Source organism: Colias croceus, chromosome 14 (genome assembly GCF_905220415.1).
Source record: "Colias croceus chromosome 14, ilColCroc2.1".
Lineage (NCBI taxonomy): Eukaryota > Metazoa > Arthropoda > Insecta > Lepidoptera > Pieridae > Colias > Colias croceus.
Genome location: NC_059550.1, coordinates 8,536,634 through 8,559,752, shown reverse-complemented (window position 1 = coordinate 8,559,752; position 23,119 = coordinate 8,536,634). Strand labels below are relative to the sequence as shown.

The following is a 23,119-nucleotide window of genomic DNA, read 5'->3' as shown; positions in this document are numbered from 1 at the left end:
AAAAAAAGTTTCACTTTTACCGTGGTTTCATAAAACCACACAACATTTTTTTTCTTGATATCTATTTGCACAAAAGTGGTTTAATAAAAATATTATTCCGAAACATAATTTCCTCTCACTGTATAAAGTTAAAAGGATCGTGTGTTCGTCTTAATTAAAGATATGCAATTACTGACTGCATACGAGTTTTCAGTGTGATTTGTTTAGTTTTGCTTTAGATATCATTTTCGTTGTGGAATACAAACTTTAGTGCTAATTAATATTGCAGTTTTGTATGAAATTTGTATTGTTTTTAAATAATGTTCACGCGTTGCTAGTTGCGATGGAACAAAATATAACTACGTTTTTTTTGTGGGGAAATCTTCCAAAGATACCCACGCTTCCCGGGGAAGGAGCCGTGGGTTATGTGATATGTCGGATTCTTACCGACTAAAACCCCACTGTGTTCCGTCGAGCCGCTTTAATGATGGGGCCGCGGGTATTGGTTGGAATTCTTCCGCGACCAAAAATATACCTATAAGATAATATACAAAGCATACCAATCTACTGTATTTAAATGCAATTTAATCAAAAAAATAACTATCAATCAAATAAATGCGAAAGTAAATCTGTCTGTTATCATTTCACGGCTAAACTACGCATCGATTTTGACGAAATTTGAAATGATAACAGACTATAATATTGTATAATGTTTTTTTTTCATTGTAGATAAATATTGATTCATTATTTGGAAAACATCTACGCAACTTCTACATAATCTACATAAAAAAAAACAATTTTCTTACCCAAAAGTGCCATAAAGAATCCATACAGCACACACATAGTACGGCCGAAGATCCACCGATGGAAGAGAGCTGATATCAGGGTTAACGGGTTTCCCAGGACAGATACGGAGAAGTCGGAACACACCAGGTTGAACAGTATGATATTTAGGGGTGTCCACAGCTAGAAATAGAGAGATAATGTTAGTAATTTTTAACCGACTTCAAAAAAAGGAGGAGGTTATCAATTCGGTCGGTATGTTTTTTTTATGTATGTACACCGATTAATCCGAGGTTTCTGAGCCGATTTACGTGATTCTTTTTTTTTCGATGCGGGATGGTGTCGAATTGGTCCCATAAAAACTTTATTCGGATAGGCCCAGTAGTTTTTATTTTATGAGAATTTTTGTCTGTATTTGTAAATGTTGCAAGTGCAAGTTTGAAGTCGGTTGTTTTTAACGCAGTTATATACAGTTAGCATTTTTAGTGGTACTCCACAGCTGAAAATAAATGAACATTGTTAGTGATTGTGTTTTGTACTCTCAATGCGCCTTTATTATGAAGTATAGATATGATCCAAATTCATCTCGTTATTTTTTCGCGAAAGAGTAACAAACATACCTCAGAAGCTTTCGCATTTATAATATTAGTTAGATTAGCAAGTTAAACTTTTTGTAAAGTAGGCTGTAAAAAGTTTTATCCACACAAATAAATTGTTATTAGGTATAATCCAAACAAAAGATATTTCCGAACGTGTTGTTTGATGTTTAGTGTAGCTGTGTGTAGGGAGATGAAATTAAAGATAGCGGCCAATTAAATTTTATATTTCTTCTAAATTACACAAAAATATACTATTTATATTCACTAACTACAAAACGTGGGTCGGTGGCGCGAGCTATGGGACAACTGAGGGGCGACGCTATGTGACTGTGCGACGCGGCCGAAAATCCTGCGTCAGCACAGCACCTACAATATTCCCCCCTTTTCAAAAAAAAATGTGGAACATTTTTAAACAAAATCAAATTAAATTATCTTTATTTAGATTACTAACTCGCACAACGAACCCTAACAATTCTGCTGACAGACAAAAATTTATAACAAAGTGAAACATAATACAAGATTAGTTCAGGAGTCGGTGAAACATTTTTATAAACACACGAACATTTATTTTAAAAAAGATACATAACATAATATAAAAATTACTAGTCTGCAGCCATGGTGTTTGATATAACGTTATGATGTCCTCTCTTGGCATCATTGCGGCCATTTGCCAACAATACAATCTAATAAAGTCCTACGATCGAACAACATAACATTACATACACACAAACATTATAATGTAAAGTAACATTATTAATAAAAAAATACGCAATGTATAATATTAAGGTATCATGCACCTAGTACATTAACATGCAAATAAAATCATTCACAATTAATACGAAAATATAATTAAAATTGTTCCCGTCTCTTACACTATGACGATAGATACAATAACAATGCAATATATGAAACGTCATGACATTAAAATTTTAATAACACACAAAGAAATATAACTTACATGTTTGTTAATACACAACTTTATTTAATTCTCGTGTTCTTTCCACCTTGATTTCAGGAACAGATAAGCTAGTAGTACTCATAACTTCTTTTTTAAACCAATTACTAGCAACTTTAATACACTGTTGTTTCAAAACACAACAAACAAAAATAGTTAATATAACTGCAATGAAAATTATTATAATTCCAAATATATTAATTTTATTTTCCAGCTTTGAAACATTGGAAATACTTTCGTTAATGACAACACTTTCCTTGGTTTGATTTAATCCCATAGTAAAATTGTAAAATATTGTACATATATAGAAAAATAATTGTATAAAATGTATATATTTAGTTGTATATAGTTTGAAAATAAAAATGTTGAATAAAATATTTCAATATAACCATTCTTTAAATTCAAAGAATTACGTGACCTAAAACAACAACATACAATTTGCAACTTTGCATGGTTGCAATAACAATGGCTATGTACATGATTAAAACATAAATTTACTTGGCGTTTTTCGTATTCGCCCTGATCGTGTAACATAATTTTTACAGCTGGATTTGTCTGTCTCAAACGTTACCTTTTTAATTACCTTTTTTGTATGTAGCGAATCATTAATTTTACTATCACTCATATTAACAGACTTACCTGTGAACTTAGTCACACTATTATTATCATCAGGTAAAACGTATGCAGGTTTTAACCTATCTACTGAAACGTTAAGTTGTCTGTCCATTAATTGAATTTTAAAAGTTTTATCCTTTCTACTAATGACACGATATGGCCCATCATACGGCGGTTGTAATGGTTTCCGTACGGTGTCATTTCTTAAAAATACATATTCGCAATCAATTAAATCTTTATGAATGAACATTTTACACGGTAATTTATTAATTCTAGGTACCGGTTTCATACTGTGTATAATCGACCTCAATTTATCAACATAACTATGTTCGTCACACGGTTTTATATTACTTGTGTCATAAAAATCACCAGGCAGCCTTATATTACTGCCATAAATCATTTGAGCTGCAGTTACGCCTGTGTCTAATTTAACAGTTGTGCGTAACCCTAACAATACTGTTGCTAGTTCATCAACCCATGAATTACAATTTAAACGAGCCATAAGCGCTGCTTTTAAAGATCTATGCCAACGCTCTACTGCACCGTTGCTCTGTGGATGATATGGGGTGGTCCGCAACTTTTGTATTCCCATTAATAACATAAGCTGCTTAAATAAATTACTTTCGAATTGTCGACCTTGGTCACTTGTAAGCCTAAGGGGACAACCGAACCTACAAATCCAACCCTCATACAACACCTTAGCCACAGTCTCCGCAGTAATTTCTTTTAAAGGAAAAGCCTCGGGCCACTTGGTGTACCTATCTATGATTGTTAGACAATATCTAAACCCTTCTGATGAAATTGGCAATGGCCCTACAAGATCAATATGTATATGCTCAAAACGGCTCGAGCCTTGAAAACTTCCTAAATCGGATACAGTATGTTTTGAGACTTTAGCTCTTTGGCACTTAATACATGTTTTAGACCAAATTCCTATATCCTTATTCATTTCTGGCCAAAAATATCTATCTGTTACTAATTTTTTTGTAGCTCTAATACCCGGGTGACTTAAATTATGCACAGCATCAAAAGCTAAACGTCGAAATTGTTTAGGTAAATATGGTCGAATTCTATCTGTGGATGTTTCACAATAAATTTGTTTATTACAATCGAACATTGCAACACGCTTAAGTGTAAATTGACTGTTTACGTTTGACCGGTGTCGCATTTCTGCAAGTTGTTCATCCGTTTCCTGCGCTCGGGCGAGTTCTGCGAAATCTAACACGGTGGGACATGTTATTGTTTCAATTCTCGATAACGTGTCAGCGACTATATTTTCCCTACCTGTTACATGACGAATATCTGTACAAAACTCACTAATAAACATAATTTGCCTAGTTCTTCGAGCAGTTTCCCTATTTGTACCTATTTTACTAAATGCAAAACAAAGCGGTTTATGATCTGTATAAACTATTAATTCGCGCCCTTCAACCATGTTGCGAAAATGAATAATTGATAAATATATCGCTAACAATTCTCTATCATAGGTACTATATTTACGCTGAGCTTCCGTAAGTTTACGTGAAAAATATCCTAAAGGTTGCCAAATATTGTTAATTTTTTGTTGTAAAACTGCACCTATACACGTATCTGAAGCGTCAGCCATAAGAGACAATGGAGAATCTAAGGAAGGATATGTCAACAAAACTGCATTTTTCAAATCGATCTTACATTGTTCAAAATTTTGCTCTGCTAATTTATTCCAATTAATTTTACTTTTGTCTTTCCGTTTCGCACTACCAAGATATTTATTTAACTCTGACTGATGTTCAGCCGAGTGAGGAATATGAGATCTATAAAAATTTAACATGCCTAAAAATCTTCTAAGTTCTTCTATAGTACTAGGCTTAGGAAAATCTAAAATTGCTTTAACCTTGTCTTCGAGCGGCTTAATGCCCTCGGTAGAAACTTCATAACCTAAAAACTCTAATTTTTGCTGACCAAAACTACATTTTGAAAAATTGATAGTTATACCGAATTGATTAAAACGTTCAAAAACTTGCTCTAAATGTTCTCTATGCTGGCTTTCTGATTCTGAACTGATAATGACGTCATCGATATAAATAAATAAGAAATCTAAACCTTTTAAAACTGTTTCTTGCATGAAACGTTGGAAAGTTTGCGCAGCATTTCGCAAACCAAATGGCATACGCATAAATTCAAATAAACCAAAAGGTGTAATAACTGCTGTCTTTTTTATGTCATTTTCTGCAACAGGCACAGAATTATAGGCTCTATTAATATCTAATTTAGAGAAAATTTTCTTATTACCCAAAATATATGTAAAATCATGTAAACGTGGTACTGGATAACGATCTGGTTTCGTAATTGCATTTAAACGTCTATAATCACCGCAAGGCCTAATATTACCATCTTTTTTTGGAACTATATGTAGTGGACTTGCCCAAGGACTACTACTCGGTCTACAAATCCCTAACTCTTGCATAACAATAAATTCATTTTTAGCCTTTACGTACCTGTCAGGAGGAAGCTGCCTCGCTCTCGCATGCACCGGCGGTCCTGTCGTCTCGATATAGTGACAAACATCGTGTTTTGGCGTCTCTTTGTAAGAAATAGGTTTAGTTAAATCAGGGAATTTATTCAATAAATCGGAATATGGACATTCCATAATTGTTTTTAAAGTGGGCACAGTAGAATTTGAGATATTTCCCTTAGTACTCAAATTAGTTACTTGATCAATCAATCTACGTCCGTTTAAATCAATTAATAATTTATGATTAGCTAAGAAATCCGCACCAATAATTGGTTGCTTTACATCCGCTAATATAAAAATCCAACGGAACGGTCGTCTCAGACCCAAATCTAGAGACAAAAAATGAATACCATATGTTTTAATTTCCGTTCCATTAGCAGCAAATAATTTATATTTATTACCTTCTGCATAAACCTTACCATACACCACACTACGCGGGATGACGGACACATTTGCACCACTATCAACTAAAAAGTTTAGTCCTGAATTTCTGTCCAAAACACTGAGACGGTTATTTCTGTAGACTCGGTCGCAGGCACCCGTCGCTGGCTGCACCGATGCTAGTTTTCCGCTGGTTTCTCACGCTGACTAGGTTTCCAGTTGCACGGTTTCACACATTTCGTCGCTTTGTTTTTATATTTGTAATGGTATTTACAAAGCCAATTGGGATTATGCCTTTGATTACGTTGAAATCTACCTCTTGACCTGGATCGTGACCTCGTTCTAAAATTTGATGTATTATTTCTTGTTTCCAATCTCCTCAGTCGATTATTTAATTTTTCTATCTCACCAATCAAATTATTTTCTGGACTGTTGCTTAAACTGGACTGTTGAACTGCTGATACCGAGTTTAAGGGTGTCATGCTCTCCATAACTTTATCTGCTATTGATGCCAAAATATCTTCACTTTTACTCTCGGATACGGCTAACACAGCTCTTATTGCCGGCGGTAATAAATTTTGCCATAAAACTAGAAGTGTTTCTGTTGTTACTCGTCCACGCGCCAAATCTTGCATTTTCCTCATTAATTGTGACGGTTTTTGATCACCCAATTCCATTTCGCCAATTAATTTTTTTATTTGTCGATCTTCCGATTCTTCAAAAATTTGTAATAATCTTCTTTTTAATTTTTCATATTTTCCTGTCTCCGGCGGGCTAATTAAAATGTCCGTGACTTGCTCGATGACTTCTGGCGTTAATTTAGAAATTACTATTTGATATTTCGCCTCATCTGACATTTTCTGTGGCGATAAAACTGCTTCCGTTTGTATAAACCATATTTTCGGCGATTTCTTCCAAAAATCTGGGATGCGGGACGTAATGGAGATTGACGATAAACTTGCAAATTCTTCTTTAACCGGTTCCATGGTGATATTTAATTTTTATATGTACTTTTATGTGTTATTAAATTTTATTTAGTTATTTAAATTTTACCGCTGCCACCGCCCTGTAGTTTCTTCTTGAGTTGTCCGTATATATATATTTATATATTAATTTTGAATATTTATTCTCCCTACTACACACTCACGTCGATATATCACGCCGGTCGAGATCACGTCGGGGTCACCAATTTAGTGTTGCTGTGTGTAGGGAGATGAAATTAAAGATAGCGGCCAATTAAATTTTATATTTCTTCTAAATTACACAAAAATATACTATTTATATTCACTAACTACAAAACGTGGGTCGGTGGCGCGAGCTATGGGACAACTGAGGGGCGACGCTATGTGACTGTGCGACGCGGCCGAAAATCCTGCGTCAGCACAGCACCTACAGATGTTTCACACTTAGCTCAAACTTCTAAAGGATTCCTAGTAGGCCTAAAATCTAAATGCCTATAATTCCCTGTGTCTCTTTTGAAGGTTTTTCTTCAATTTCTATACAGTGAAAATAAAATCTATTTCTGAAAATACTTGTCTGATGTTAAGCTTTTAGGCACAAGGTGTTAAGTATATAACCTTATAACCTTGTCTAAAAATTGTTTCCTTTGATAGATTTAACATTGGATAAATAAAAATTAAAAACACCGTTTATCAGATGGTACGTTTATTTTGTAGGTATGAGTTGAAGGCTTTACTGGGCAACGGAATTTGATGTTTTTTTTTAATAGAGCGATTCTCAATGAAGGTTTGAGTGTGTAATTTGTAAAGTATAAAATTGAAAGCTAGCTATCGATAAAAAGTACGTTGCATGATCTTATTACAGACTGACAAAATATATAATACCTACTGTATTACAGAGAAATAATTATCAATTGGGCGATTAAATAATAATGGATGAAATGCTTATATTATTATAATTATGATTGCATTCGTTGTTTTAATATTATGATCAAATCGAGTCAATTTATTCAAGTGTAAAACGAGACCTTCCAAGAAATTATGAGCTTGATAAATTCCACGCAAATTACATTTACAAGCTAGTGTTTATTTCTAGTCCCAACTCTGTTATTATTTAAGTATTGTTTTAGACAACAGCATTTGCATTTTTTCGAATTCGCAATTATATCATAAACTGTAATTTGTGAAATTATATTATTATTTATAGGGTTTTCTTAGTAGGCTCGTCTTGTTATTGTTTGTTACTTTGATGAAACAACTCCAAAGTTTCGTAATAAGATAACGGAGTGTGTATGTATGTTTACGCGTTATATATTTACAATTGTAAATTACACGATTTCCCAGAAATAATCGATTTAGAACGTGCGTCTGTGTGTTTGCATGTTTAGATCTTTAAAATCACGTAACGGATTTCGAAAGGATAAAGCGTTTCTGAAGGAAGGTATACAGGGTGTCCCACTGTTGGTATACTAAGCTCAAAGGAGGTTGTAGTTTTGCATACGCCGAGTACGTAAAAAATACTTATAAAATTCCAGACACATTTTTTTTTTCAAATAGATGAATTCTTAAAACTCTATGTGTACACCTGTCACCTCTAACAAGCAACCCACCCAACTTTGCGACCAGCACGTGAGCTATCTTTTAAGATTATGTTTTCATTGATAAAATGCTCCCATTAGCGAAGCGGTATATGCCGGCTGGTCGAAGTTAGAGAAGAAAACATGGATTTTATGGAAAAACTTAGCAAAAAAATTTTGACATAATTTTGTTGTTTAAGTATTTTTTACGTGATCAGTGTATGCAAAACTACAAGTCCCTTCGCGCTTAGTATACCGATAGTGGGACACCCTGTATAATGTCTACAAAGCGGGCGAAGCCGCGCGCAGGAAGCTAGTCTAAAGCAAAATGTAATTCAGAGAATTCGTATAAAGGGTAACTTCTGGTTTTCACGGAATAAACATGGCGTTAATTTTAACGCCGTGGACCATTAATTATAATACACTCGGTCTTTGGTGCGGTAATTTTGAGATCCTAGGAAATATTAAGACGATAATTCAAGTGAAACGATGTCGTTGGTTTTATTGCTTATATATGGATGAAGAGTTAAAAAAGTAAAATAACACAAACTGTTGAATGTATAAAATAAAATAAATTATTCACAGCCAAGTATTTTTAGATAAGTTCAGAGTATCTATATTGTAATTTCTATCATTTTGCCCTAAGAAAGATAGATTGTATAGCAAATACACCGAACCGAACACCTATCTGAAAATAATATAATTAACTAGCTTACCGCCCGCGGCTTCGCCCGCTTTGTCTAAAACCTATTAAATTATATACTTAAACCTTCCTCTTGAATCACTCTATCTTTTAAAAAACCGCATCAAAATCCGTTGCGTAGTTTTAAAGATGGACATAGGGACAGAGAAAGCGACTTTGTTTTATACTATGTAGTGATTAGCTTTGAATCAAGCTTTAAACAGAATCCAACAGTTGAACTGAGCTTATATACAAGTTGTATGTTAGTGAAGGACAAAGGAAGCTTTCAAATTGAGTTCAAGGTCACAGCATAACTTCCTAATTAGGTGAAAAGTTCTCATTTCCCTAGTTGTGGAAGTATTAACAATTCTAAACTATGTTACTTTAATGCAACAATTCTCACAAAGTTGCAGAAATAATATAATTGAAATTAAGAAACCCTAAAAATCATATTTATGCGTATTATTTATAATGAAAAATCTGCTTTTTTATGCTTTATCTACGAGTTCATAAAAGTTGTGATAATAAGGTGTAATTCTTTCCAGAATTAGCGAATACGGTGTATGTTATTTCTATCTACTTTTAAGCAAAATATAATAATAACAACCGACAAACCTACAAATTGTTAATAGTAAATTTCAAATATTTTGATTTGTTTCTCACAAAGTATAAAATAACTTCGAAGTGATTAGCGCACTCGTAATTAATTGATGAAAGTTCTGATAACGTTGAAAAGATCAAGGAGTTTGAGTTCCTTTAAATAAATAATATCTTTGAACAAAAGGGAGTTTTTATAAAATGTTTGCTTCTTTTTAATATAAATTTAAGTTTCTCGTAAATTTATTCGCATTCAATCTTCCTGAAAATATCGAATACGTATATATTATATTAGAATATTCAACTTATCTGCATTTTGATACAAAAATACAGATAAGATATACATAACAGTATATCACTGTCAAAAAAATATTGCCCATTAAAATTTTAGACTATATCTTAATATATATAAATCTCGTGTCACAATGTTTGTCCTCAATGGACTCCTAAACCACTTAACGGATTATAATAAAATTCGCTCACCATGTGCAGTTCGATCCAACTTGAGAGATAGGATAGTTTAAATCTCAAATCGTTTTAGAAAAATCGGGCGAAGACGCGGGCGGTAAGCTAGTTTTATAAATAATTTCGAATCCAATTTATCTTAGCAAGCCGCGTTCATTTGTTTTTTATTTCATGCGTACCTATTTATTGGAAATTCAATGGACCAATAACGTTATTCGGTTCAAGTATTCGACCTATAGCAGCGTACCTAGTAGGTCAACTCATTACGTGATTGGTCGTTTTAAATAACGTATTTTATTAAATAATTCAGGTCTACTAGACTAGACACCTCTGGGCTCTGGGTAAGCTCAGGGTAAAGCATTTGAATTATTTAATTACTGCGGCTATGTGAGGTGAAGCAGCTTGTATTAAAGAGCCTATAAAACTGTTTTATTGTTGCATGAAAGTCTGATTATGTCGAATTATTATTACATAGAAATATAAGAACATATAAAAATTATATAACTAAATCCAATTAATAGGTAATTATAAGGAAAATCCTCATGACAATTGCTATTTCCACCAAATTTATACACAAATCGACAATAACGCAATAAAGATTCTAACTTGGTTTAAATAAAAATTCAAATGATTGCTGTTTTTGAGATGACCTACCGTAAAAAAACTTACAACATTCCTCGTTTTATTTGGAGGTTAAAAAAATGAGTTTCGGATGGAATTTCAAGAAGGTTCATCTTGTGCGTTAGTTAACTCAAGATTCGCCTCACGTAATTAAACTTTTTCTATTTCGCCAGTAACCATTTTATTTATATTAATTAACTGGAGATCTTTCTTCATTGTGAAAGTTTTTAACGCCGTAAAACGAGGTGCTACTTTTTAGTACCTACATCGACACAGTTTACTCGGTTTTTAAATATTTAAAATTGTTGTAGACACTTTAACAATAAATTAAAATATGTTTTAAAATTATAAATTTGTTTGTAAATTCGTGTATTATTTTATATCGTAAACTATTTTTATGCCAAAATATAAACATTACCAACACAGACTACTTAGTTATGCATAATAAAGGCTTAATTTTTTAAACAATATCGGTGTTTTATATACCTACTGCATATATTGCTGTAATTTAAAAAAAATGAAAAGAAAATTAAAATTTATTTATTTTACATTACAAACACGAAACATTAATATTTTACATTTTTTTTACATTACAAACATTACAAAACACATCATTTTATAAGTAGAGCCTATCACACAGATTTTATAAAACTTATTCTATTAACGAATTTCTCTGTAATATCACGTAATATTACTGTAGAGGGGTTGTGAACTCAAAGACGATACTGATCGTAATGATTTTATTTTGCACACAATATCCGTATTTATACAAAAATTGACCAAAAACAAAACCAATCAGAATTCTAATGTTGAAATTGAAATTTAGAATGCGCTCTGATTATGAAAAAGAATGCGCCGGCCTGTACACAATATGATATATATAAACTCTATGCATGTCTCCCATAGTGTCCCCCCTCAAGCGAAGCGAACATTTTTCTTGACGACGCGTCCACTTCTTGTAGTGTAGGGACGTGCCTTGTCCGTGTTGTAGTCTGTAGCAGGAACTGACGACGTAGCACTCGTAGGTGTAGGTGTAGATGCTACTGCTGTGCTTGCCATACCTTCAACCTCTTCGTTTAATATGTATGCAGGCTTGAGTCTGTCAATTGATACTACTGTAGTCCGAAGTGGTAACTGTATTTGGTAGTACTTGTCGTAGCGCTTCAGTACTTCATAAGGGCCGTCATACGGCGGAGTGAGTGGTGCTCGAACTGTATCGTTCCGTATGAATACATGAGTACACGTAGACAAATCCTTGTAAATAAATGTTGCTCGATTTGCGGGGGATCGTTTAGTCGGTGTGAGTATAGCCATAGTTTCTGTCAGGCGTTTCACGTAGTCAGCGTCTTCAATACCCGTCCGTGTAGGCACGAAGAAATCGGAGGGCATGCGCAGTGTAGTGCCGTAGGTCATCATAGCTGGACTCAAGTTGTTATCTTCTCTTATAGCTGTGCGTAAACCCAGCAGTACTGTCGGTAGTTCGTCTGTCCATTGACAAGTACTGCCGCGAGCTATGAGCGCGGCTTTCATAGTGCGATGCCATCGTTCGATTTGCCCATTTGCTTGAGGGTGAAATGCCGTCGTGCGTATTCTTGTAACCCCAAATCTTTTCATGAGTGCCTTAAATAAAGCAGATTCAAATTGTCGACCTTGATCGGTAGATATGCGTAGCGGGCAGCCGAAGCGTGCAATCCAGTTCTCGTACAATGCTTTCGCGACGACTTCGGCAGTTATTTCTTGAATTGGAACTGCTTCAGGCCATTTTGTAAGACGATCAATGATGGTAACACAGTATCGGTAATCTCTTGAGAGTCGTAGTGGACCGACTATATCTATGTGTATGTGCTCGAAGCGTTGCGAAGGCGGGAACTCTGCTAATGGAGTGACGACGTGCCGGTGAATTTTAGCTCGTTGACAGCTGATACAAGACTTGGCCCATAACGTAGCGTCTTTATTCATTGCTGGCCAGAAAAACTTCGATGTTATTAGCTTCCGAGTAGCTCTAATACCAGGGTGGCATAGTCCGTGTTGAGCGTTAAATGCCATATAACGGTATGCCTTCGGTAGAAAGAGACGGGGCGATGCGCTTGATAGCTCGCTCGAATGTTAAATTTGTTTGAGTTTTTAATTTTCTGAGCTCTTCGTCGTTACTTTGGTCGATGGCTAACTGCTTGAAGTCGATTACATTAGGGCATTGGATCTCTTCGATGCGTGACAACGCGTCGGCGACTGTGTTCTCTTCTCCTTTGATGTACTTGATACTCGAACAGAATTGACTTATGTAATACAGCCGCGTATATTGCTAATAATTCGCGAAAATACACGCTGTAGCGACATTGCGTAGCACTCATTGCTTTAGAGAAAAAGGCTAGCGGTTTCCATCGGTTCTCAATCTTTTGTTGAAGTACAGCGCCGAGACTATGATCCGAGGCGTCAGTCATGATGGCAAGGGAGCAGCCAGGAATGGGAAAACATAATGTTGTCGCTTCTGTGATGCTTTGTCGGCATTTCTCAAAAGCTTCAATTGCTGCAGTAGTCCATTCGATAGGCGTTTTGTCGTTCTTCTTGCGTTTTGTCGTTCTTCTTTTTATTATGTAGATACGTCTTGTTTAATTCACTTTGTAGATGTGCTTGGTTCGGTAGGCAGTCTCTGTAAAAGATGGTAGCAGCCTGGACTGGATGGAGACGGGAGCCAGCTCGCAGTGCTTTTCTTCATGGTGTAGTTAGTCTTCTTCTTCCATGTTTTCTTTTTGCTCCGTCGGAGGTCACCAACTGTAGAGGGGTTGTGAACTCAAAGACGATACTGATCGTAATGATTTTATTTTGCACACAATATCCGTATTTATACAAAAATTGACCAAAAACAAAACCAATCAGAATTCTAATGTTGAAATTGAAATTTAGAATGCGCTCTGATTATGAAAAAGAATGCGCCGGCCTGTACACAATATGATATATATATAAACTCTATGCATGTCTCCCATATTACTATTTAAAAACAATTATAAATCTTCTAGTTTTAAAATTCGTTTTCAGTTTAAGTTTATCTCTTGTAAAGAGCAAAATCATTGTTAAGTTTGTTTATAACGTCAAAACGTCTAAACACAAATATTGATTCATAATGAACCAAGCTTGCTCCGCTTTGTGATTCCAGGTGTCCTGATTGCATAGCATTGACCTTACAACATCTAACTATATTGGATCTTGCTTTGTAAGGGAATTGTTTTGTTTTCGCTTATGGAAGATAAGATAAGGGTAAATTGAAATGCGAAAGAAAATATCCAATGGTAATGTTAGCATAATATTCTCAGTACAGGTAACTGGGAAGTCCTGGTTTTAGGGACTTAAAAAATAAAAACTCGCTTCGGCATAACACAGAAGACTGATCATTTATTTCCCCGTAAAGAAAAACGATTAAATGGAATACATGACTTCAAATAATGAAAAAAAAACGAACAATATAAAAGAAAATACGTACAGATTAAAAATTTATTATCCAGCACAGTTTACTAAATATCCATCTTATGAACTATAGGGAAATGTTGTACTCACTTCAGGGCGCTGTAAATCCCTAGTTATTGACGTAATGAAAAAATGTTGTATATAAAAGTTGTTCCTCAAAAAACAATCTACAAAAATGGTCTGATATCATTTCTTCGTAAAATGATAAAAAAAAGTTTTATTGAAAAATATAAATAGCTCTAATTTCTGAACATTTTCTCTTATAACTTTTTTATTTATTGTTCTACGACAAAAAGTTACTGGACCAAAATTGTAGAGAATTTAATTTGCAACAAATAATGTTTAACAATTGTTTTTTATCAGATTAATAGTCTAAGAGATATATCGTAAAAATCATTTCAACCGCTATTTTCAAGATGGCGGCCGTGGGACACGGGTGGCGACCCCACAAACTTGGTGATAGCTTCACACTGACCCCCCCTACACATCAAAAAAATAAAATTGCGTCCTCTAAAAAACACAAGGTTAGGCCAAATAAATGTAACATTTCAATGGACTAATTTACATAGAAAGACTTTGTGCGAAATATCTTTAAACTACAGTGTTCATTATGTATGTTAAGTACGATATTACGCTAATAGTTTCCTTGTTTTAACGCGACTTGTTGTTACTTTAGGCTAAAGTATAAATAATCATCACTGAGAAACTATAAATAAGGACAATAAAGTCGTACTTACGCGTGAAAAGACACACCCGCAATTTTCTTCTCACTATCGCTTATACATGCAATAACACGACAACGCACCATTCTATTTACTTCGATGTCTATATTAAGATAATTTCACCGTCTTTTCAATGTACTCGTATCGATTTTTTACTAAATAATATCCAAAATTCGAACACCAAGCACGATGAAGGCACGAACTGTCAAAGTTTGTTTCGCAACTCAAGTTGCGGATCTTGAAAAATAGGTTACACACTAAGGGACAAAAAATTGGGTATTTGTGTCTTTGTCTTATGCATTTGTTATGGTATTTTCGCTCTCTTTCTTGTGTAAGTGAGAAAGGTATCGTCATTGGGTCTATTAGTTACTCTGTCTACGCTCATATTCGTACTAAATAGATAACATAATATTATACTCACTTGTCGATCCTTAAACATGAGCAAGATCACCATTAAATTGAGGAAGAATCCGAAAAATCCAATCAGAAAGAGCACAAACGCGGATGCCACGTAACCCCACCGAGGCATCAAAAGAGGGAAGCCCTCTTCATAAGTCCACACCACTGTGTCATTCACACCTACATATGACGTCATGATTCATAACTCTCACTACACTAGCACAGTGTCACATTTTCAGGTCAATCCAATGTACCTGGAAAAGAAATACACGTTATAAAGGCTCGATTGAAATCCTACCCTTCTCAAGTTATTGAATAAGTCATGTTTGCGTTTAAGGATCTTTGTAGATATATTATCACGTTGCGCATGAATGTACAATGTAGTACAGTAGTTATGTTTTTCAGTATTGCACTGAAGTTTTTTTTTTATACTTAAAAAAATCAAAGTAAGAAACAACCGAAGATATTAAGATATTTAATATTATTAAGAAAGAAGATATCAATATATAGGAATGTCGTAACCAAAAGAAAGCCTTTTTGGCTACTACATTCTACCACAGACTAATTAATAGTTACTACGTAAATTCTACGAAATATTATAGGTAGGTACCATACCTATACCATACTTAGAAAACATGGACATAATTTATTTTTATGTATAAAATACAACCAGTCCGAACTAAATAATCGTTCAATAACTGTTGTACCATATAATTTATATTATATCACGTAACAGGAAACTGACGTGTAAATAATAACATTTTTATCATGTTTCGCATGAAATGAGAAGGAACCTTCATCAGTAGTGTGTCAGTACAGGTTTATCGTTTAAATCTTCTGTCTATCGAATTGCAATTAAACACCTAATCTCAATGATTTTATGCTCTACTAGCGGTCCGCCCCGGCTTCGCCTGTGGTACATGAATCTCATTCAAGTTTTATGCTATACTAGCGGTCCGCCCTGGCTTTCCCCGTGGTACATATTTCGCAATTAAAGGTAGCCTATGTTCTTACTCAGGGTCTAAAGATTGTCTGTGACAAATTTCATAAAAATCGGTCCAGTAGTTTATGCGTGAAAAGTTGAAAACCATACATACATACATATATAAACCTTTCCTCTTTATAATATTAGTATAGACTAGCGGTCCACCTCAGCTTCGCCCGTACATGTTTACATTTTATAAGAACCATCCTCGTACTTTAAGGAAAATTAAGAATTAACGAAAGGAATCTGTTTAGCCGTTCTCGAGTTTTGACGATTCATTTTTATTAAGTACCTTTATAGAGACAGATATGAAAATAGTTATAAGTTATAAATAGTATGTAGTTAGGGTATATTGTCACTTTGTCCTCAAACATTTATAAGAAATTATTTGCTTCTATTTGAGTCTTACATTCGAGATTTCCTACGATATTCAATATGGTATCTTAAATATGTATCGCTAACGCTATTATCAATAAAGTCTATTCTACAGTGACAATTTTCCGACAAGTCAGTACATACCTTATATATTTATTGTAAAACAAGCAAAGAAATGTATACCTTAACGACAATGAAACGAAAACAATCCGTTGAGGCGTAAGATCCTCTATACAATGGCCTTATTGTGTCATTCAGGCTTCGATTCAAGTGACAATATCCAAGTTGATCTGGCATTATTTATACATTTACTATTTTGTATTAAACTTTTCATCTAAAACTTATAAATAGACGACAATGGAAGTCCAATTATATGTTTAATTTTAAAATTTTAAAATAATTCAATTGCAATAATCGTATTGTCAAAGTTATTATTTGTTATTATTTGTCGTATTGTCAAAGTTATTATTTATACTGATTTTGCAGTCAAAAAGCAAACGTTAAAAATAACACCAACGAATTTATATAAAATTTGTTTAATAAATTAATGTCTCCAAGTAAGAGTAGATTTAGTTTCTCTGAAAAATGAAGTGACTACCGTTAAACATGCAGATAAACAGCTATACAAGTCTGGTCTCTAAGATTTCTAAATACCAATGATTATAGTCCAATAGCGTGATAATATTACGAGGGTTTGTTGCTATCATGTATTTAATACCTATCGGTTATGGTACTAAATCAATTGAAAAGCACTCATTAATCTCACACCAATATAAACCCCCATAATTATGACGAAGTCTGATTAATGGCCGATTAAAATAAACCCGAGGCCGCTTGTCAATTCCGTTTTATGACAGATCTGGTTACGTCATCAAATGTGGCGTCCAATATAGGAATAGCCTTCATGGGCCATTTACACAATGGGCAGCGATGGGCCAACAAATGATCGTCGATGTTTGCCGCTATTACATCAGCCACAGCAGCCGATCATAGATATAGGAGCTCTACACTATCGTTATTTCCCCTATCCAATGAGAGACGAGCATAGTTTTACTAGTAAATAATTATAAAAATCCATTCCTACTTTTTTAATGAGAATACATAAATTACTATATTATATTCATTGCCAAATATATTCAAATTTTAGGGAAATTAGGCATTCAAGACTGTATGAGGACATTGCCCGGATTCTAGTTGTATAGAACCAGCCCACGTGCATCGAATAATTTCCGACTCACATACATAGTCTATTTGTCTCAGTAATTGACCAATATTTGATTTACGTAATTAGTCAGATTCTATTGAAATAAGCCTAATATTTATTAGTCGGAAAAATTAATTGAAACTCTACGGGAATAAATATTGTATAACAATGTATAAAAATTAATTATTTAACAGTGTTTACTTTCCGTATGTTTTCTTAAAAGTATTTATAGAAAGCAAACGATAGGACTCTTTTTTATATTATAACCATTTTACGAACTATTTGTTTAGGTGGTAACAGTATTTTATTAATAATATTTGATTCCTTGTATTTTTATGGCTTATTTGATAACAGACTAGATTGTTTAGTTGATATATTTTTATTGTTCGTAATCTGAACTTATTGAATTGTAAGAGCATACTTTTTATTTACTGCCCTACATTATAATATTTAATCATTAGTCCTAAATTGACAACAGACAAAAAACAGCTCTATTATTAGCTCCACAGAAGCTAAAATGTCCTTAATAATAATTATACTTCGGTGTCGCGTAATTTTTCGAACGAAACAATAATTTGCTGAAGAGATGTTATTACGCTTTTGATTTGTTTATATTGGAATAGTATAAAAAATAACAAAAGATTAATGAGTATTTATAGAACAACAAAGTTTTGTAGTTTACCTAACATTTATTAGAAGTCGAACTGCCACTACATGAGTAAATAAATCGTACAGACTACTACAAGCAAGACACATGTATGCGTGTGTGTGTCCTTTACAGTAGGGTTGTGTTACAGATAGAGACTGTCATCGCTTGTCATGTACCTACTATTTGCACTGATTTGCACTTGCTTTGCACGTACCCGACAAAATTTGAAAATAACCAATGTTCGATGATCGATGGCACACAGTTGAAGCATTTTGACAATTTCATGCCTGTTTGTTTTTGCTGTGGTTTTTTCATATGCGATTCTTGCTTTGATTCGTGCTGCCTCTGCTGTCAAGTAACTATTCTGTGGCTGTTATTCGTTGAACCACTTGAACCGCTTTCAGCAATGCGTATTGTCAGCGAAAAACACGAATACTTTAAATATTTTACAAGAATACTTTATTATAGGTACTTTATGTATGTACAACTAATTCTATTTTATCAGGCTCATCAGTAATAAACTTTACATTATAAAATTTAATTTTCAATTGATGGATTTGAAATTAATGAGGTCAAAAGAGGATTAGCTTTCCGCTTGCACGTGTAAATAGACGAGGGACGAATTAATGTTAAAACGCTTGGACAAATGGATTATGTTCGAATTAGCTTTCTTTGAAAAACTATAGTTAAATTGAAATACCTACTGTATTTCAAGTACAAATACCTACTGTATTTCAAGTACAAATACCTACTGTATTTCAAGTACACCCATAATATACGTACACAAAAGTATTCTTGTATGGAACAGCGTGTTATCTTAAAACTTCTAAATTGTTTAACAGAAGAATACCTATATCTAAACCACTTGACGGATCGGGCTGAAATTTGACATGCAGGTAGATGTTAATTCTACCCTCAAGGGGATAAAATAAAGGTTGAGCATTTGTTTTTTCCACGCAGGCGAAGCTGCGGGCAACATCTAGTTGATATATCGAACACTACAAACGTAATTAACATTTTGAACGCTGTAATTTCCAATAATAACAGGTGCAGAAGATCATGTACTTGGATTAGATGTAACGAATGTAATCTGTATCCTCTGTCGGAAATTCTAAAATAAATAAATACATTATTGAACAACATTATTGTTTTACACATAACACCTTTCCAACACAACCTAAAAATATTCTACACAAAAAATCTGCCTTTCCCGTTTTATTTATTTATCGAAGGAATATATTATCCGTTTATGAGTCACATGTTTTTGTTATTGTCAAACGTAGCCATAAACCATGCTATTATTTGCAGATGCCGACCTTTAAAATTACGGCCTACAGGTTTTCATTAGTGCAGACTGTAGCTGAATGGTATTTTTTGTGAATGAGTATTTTTCATAATTTTCTGACACGTAATGCAATGTGAAATGAGGGTGTATTAATTAGTTTTATTAATGACTAGCTTCCGCCCGCGACTCCGTCCGCGCGGAAAAATTAAGAAAAATTAAGATTTTTTTTTTCTTCGTATTTTTCCGGGATAAAAAGTATCCTATTTTATGCCCAGGATAATAAGGTATAATTATACCAAGTTTCATCGAAATCGAACCGTTAGTTTTCACGTGATGCCTGAACATACAGACAGACAGACAGACAAAAATTTTTTTAATCACATATTTGGGCTTGGTGTCGATCCAGTAGCAACCCCTGCTATTTATTTTTTCAATATTTTCAATGTACAGAATTGACCCTTCTACAGATTTATTATATATGTACCTATAGATTAAAACTGTAGGTTGAAATTTATATTTATAAATAAAATATTTTGAAATTGTTAATAAATATAAAATAAATATTGTTATTAATTGGCTTATTTCTTAATCAAGTGGCCAACTAGGTTAGGAAAATGAAATGCTGCTGAACTAAGTAGGTTATCAGAAATAATGAAACTTACGCGAACTTTTATTGTAGTTCGTAAGCGCATACCTACTAATCATTATTATTATAAGTAGAGCTGTTTTCAATACTTATTGCAGCATCGGATAACAATACATTTAAAAAATAACAAATACCTATATTTGCTCACAAAAATAAACAATCATAATCTTACTTTAATATTATAAATACGAAAGATTGCGAGGATGTGTGTGTGTTGGTTACTCTTTCACGCAAATACTACAGAACCGATTACAATGAAATTTAGCACACATATGTAACGGTAACTTGGATTAACATATAGGACAGGTTTTATCCCGGAAATTCACTGGAACTATGCGGGCCCTGCGGGTTCTCCTTTGATAACGCGGGCAAAGCCGCGGGCGGAAATTTAGTCGTACATAATCTAAAAATCACATAAGAAACAGCGCAAAACAAATCCCTAAACACTGGAATCGTCTGACACGTGCAAAAACAAAAATATGACCTAAATAAGAATATCACATCGACATTGTTACGAAAGTGAACTACAAAAGATAATTTTGAACGAAAGGATGTTTGAAATGTAACCCGACTTGCGTTCGTTTGTAACAGCATACTTTAAATAACGAGCACTGAAAATGGGATAAGGTATTCTTTGTAATAATATATTTAAAAGTATTTATTGATAAATTTAAAAAGTAATCTTATATAAATGAAACGCTAAAATTGCTAAGCGCAAATCTCGACAAAAACGACCTTCAAGGATAGGATGTACATGTAGGTACCACGGGCGAAGCCGGGTCGGAATGCTAGTTATTAATCTATACATATAATAAATCTGTAGAAGGGTAAATTCTGTACATTGAAAATATTGAAAAAATAAATAGCAGGGGGTGTTGGATCGATACGAAACCCAAATATGTGATTAAAATAAATCTTAATTTTTCAGTTTTATCCATAGACGTTGTTCTGTAGAACCGTGAACACACGTTGCGTTACCCGCAGTGGATTCTTTTCTTTTATAAGATGTCATTGTCAGAGTTACTCAAAAGGGAGAAATAAACCATCCACGCGAAGACGGACATCCGCGCGGACGGAGTCGCGGGCGTAAGCTAGTAAAAAATAATTTGCAAGTCTGAAGAGTTAGTGAAGGCCTGCATGAAAATTAAATATCTAGGCACATGAGGTTAATTAAATACAATATTGGTTTCCAATAACATACGAATATCTCGATTTCCCGGAAAAATAGGTACTTAATGTGAAAACACGCCTTACTAAAGAGAATTTGGGGTTCATAAATTTTAATGATACACCCGGCTTGGGATAATGTTTAATTTAATAATTTCATTTATTCGCTGAAACAATTCTATTCCTGTATTACATGGAATTTTTTATCTGTGTCAGTCCTTTATTGGGATAATAATAAATAGGTAAGGAAATTATTCTATACTAGCTTTCCACCCGCAGCTTCGCCCGCGCAGTCAAAGAAAAACCCGCATAGTTCCCGTTCCCGTGGGATTTCCGGGATAAAACCTGTCCCGGGGCAAAAAGTGGTAGCCTATGTAAGGACATAAGGATATAGAGATATGTTGATACCTGAGAAAGGTCTCAGGTATCAAAATATCTCTATACCAAATTGGTTCAGTAGTTAAGGCGTGATTGAGTAACAGACAGACAGACAGAGTTACTTTCGCATTTAAGCGTAAATTCGGATTAATAGTATGGATAATCTGATGTTATATAAGACTTAGCAATTTAGTTTTACAGCATTCAAATGCTTTATATGAGATTTTTTTAAAGAATAGGAAAAATCGATCACAAGGTGGAATGCGAACCCGCGTCTTTCGCTTTGCCGGGCGGGAATTATTTTTTTATTTGACAAATTGCTCACTCATAAGAATTGAATTGTATGTATAAAACAGTAGGAAGAGGCATGTTATGAACATATAAAATAAAAATTAAATAATTTCTTGCAGAGTAAATTTAAATATTTATATTTTAATCTTTAAGAAAATACTAACATGAAAACGCTGTGTAAAAATTGTCATTATAATTTTACAATTAAACTACAAATGCATGCAATAACTTTTTTTTAATTTATAGTGGAGGATGCATTTAGGCATACCCAGAGCGCTCGGGGAAAGGGCCCTGGGTTATGTTCCATATACGTATTTAAATATATTAAAATGAAAAATGTTTTTGTGAGCTCAATAGAAATATTTACTTTTCATTAGATTTCGTTTGATTCTCAAACACACGTTTTTACTTTTTATTCGTGTATTTGCTAACGTATTACGATTGACGACTCAGCGTATTTTTTAAAAATGGATTCCAGAATTTTATTCTGTTAAAATAGACTAAGGCTAGCCGCACACACGCAATATTATTGATCAATATTATTGTTGACTATATTGAACAATATAATGGTACCGCACATTATACAATATTATTGCCAATTTTTCGTAATTGAAAACGACTCATTCATCCGCAGCATCTCGATCAGTGTGCACTGTTTTCAAAATGGATAAAAAGAAAAAAGCTATTGCATTGATTGTTTTATTGACTTTATTCAGTAAAACGAGGCATTCAAAAAAAAAAGATGGATAAAAAAGTGGATGATGAAAAAACCTCAACTAAACCATTTAAATGTCATAAATGTTCTTTTTCATTGGCAGCTATACTTCTTTGAGTATTTTCTAGTGTCCG

General features: G+C 33.8%; 1 protein-coding gene across 1 annotated transcript in view; it reads right to left on the bottom strand.

Moving 5' to 3' along the window:
- The window catches only part of LOC123697494 (parapinopsin-like), a 71,829-nt gene that overhangs the window by 34,402 nt on the left and 14,308 nt on the right, over window positions 1-23,119 (bottom strand). Inside the window, exons 2-3 of the mRNA XM_045644026.1 lie at window positions 15,313-15,544; window positions 786-945 (exon numbers count right to left, since the gene is read on the bottom strand). Of these exons, the coding sequence (XP_045499982.1) occupies window positions 786-945; window positions 15,313-15,486 (334 nt within the window). The 5' untranslated portion in view covers window positions 15,487-15,544. The remainder of the gene's footprint in view (window positions 1-785; window positions 946-15,312; window positions 15,545-23,119) is intronic.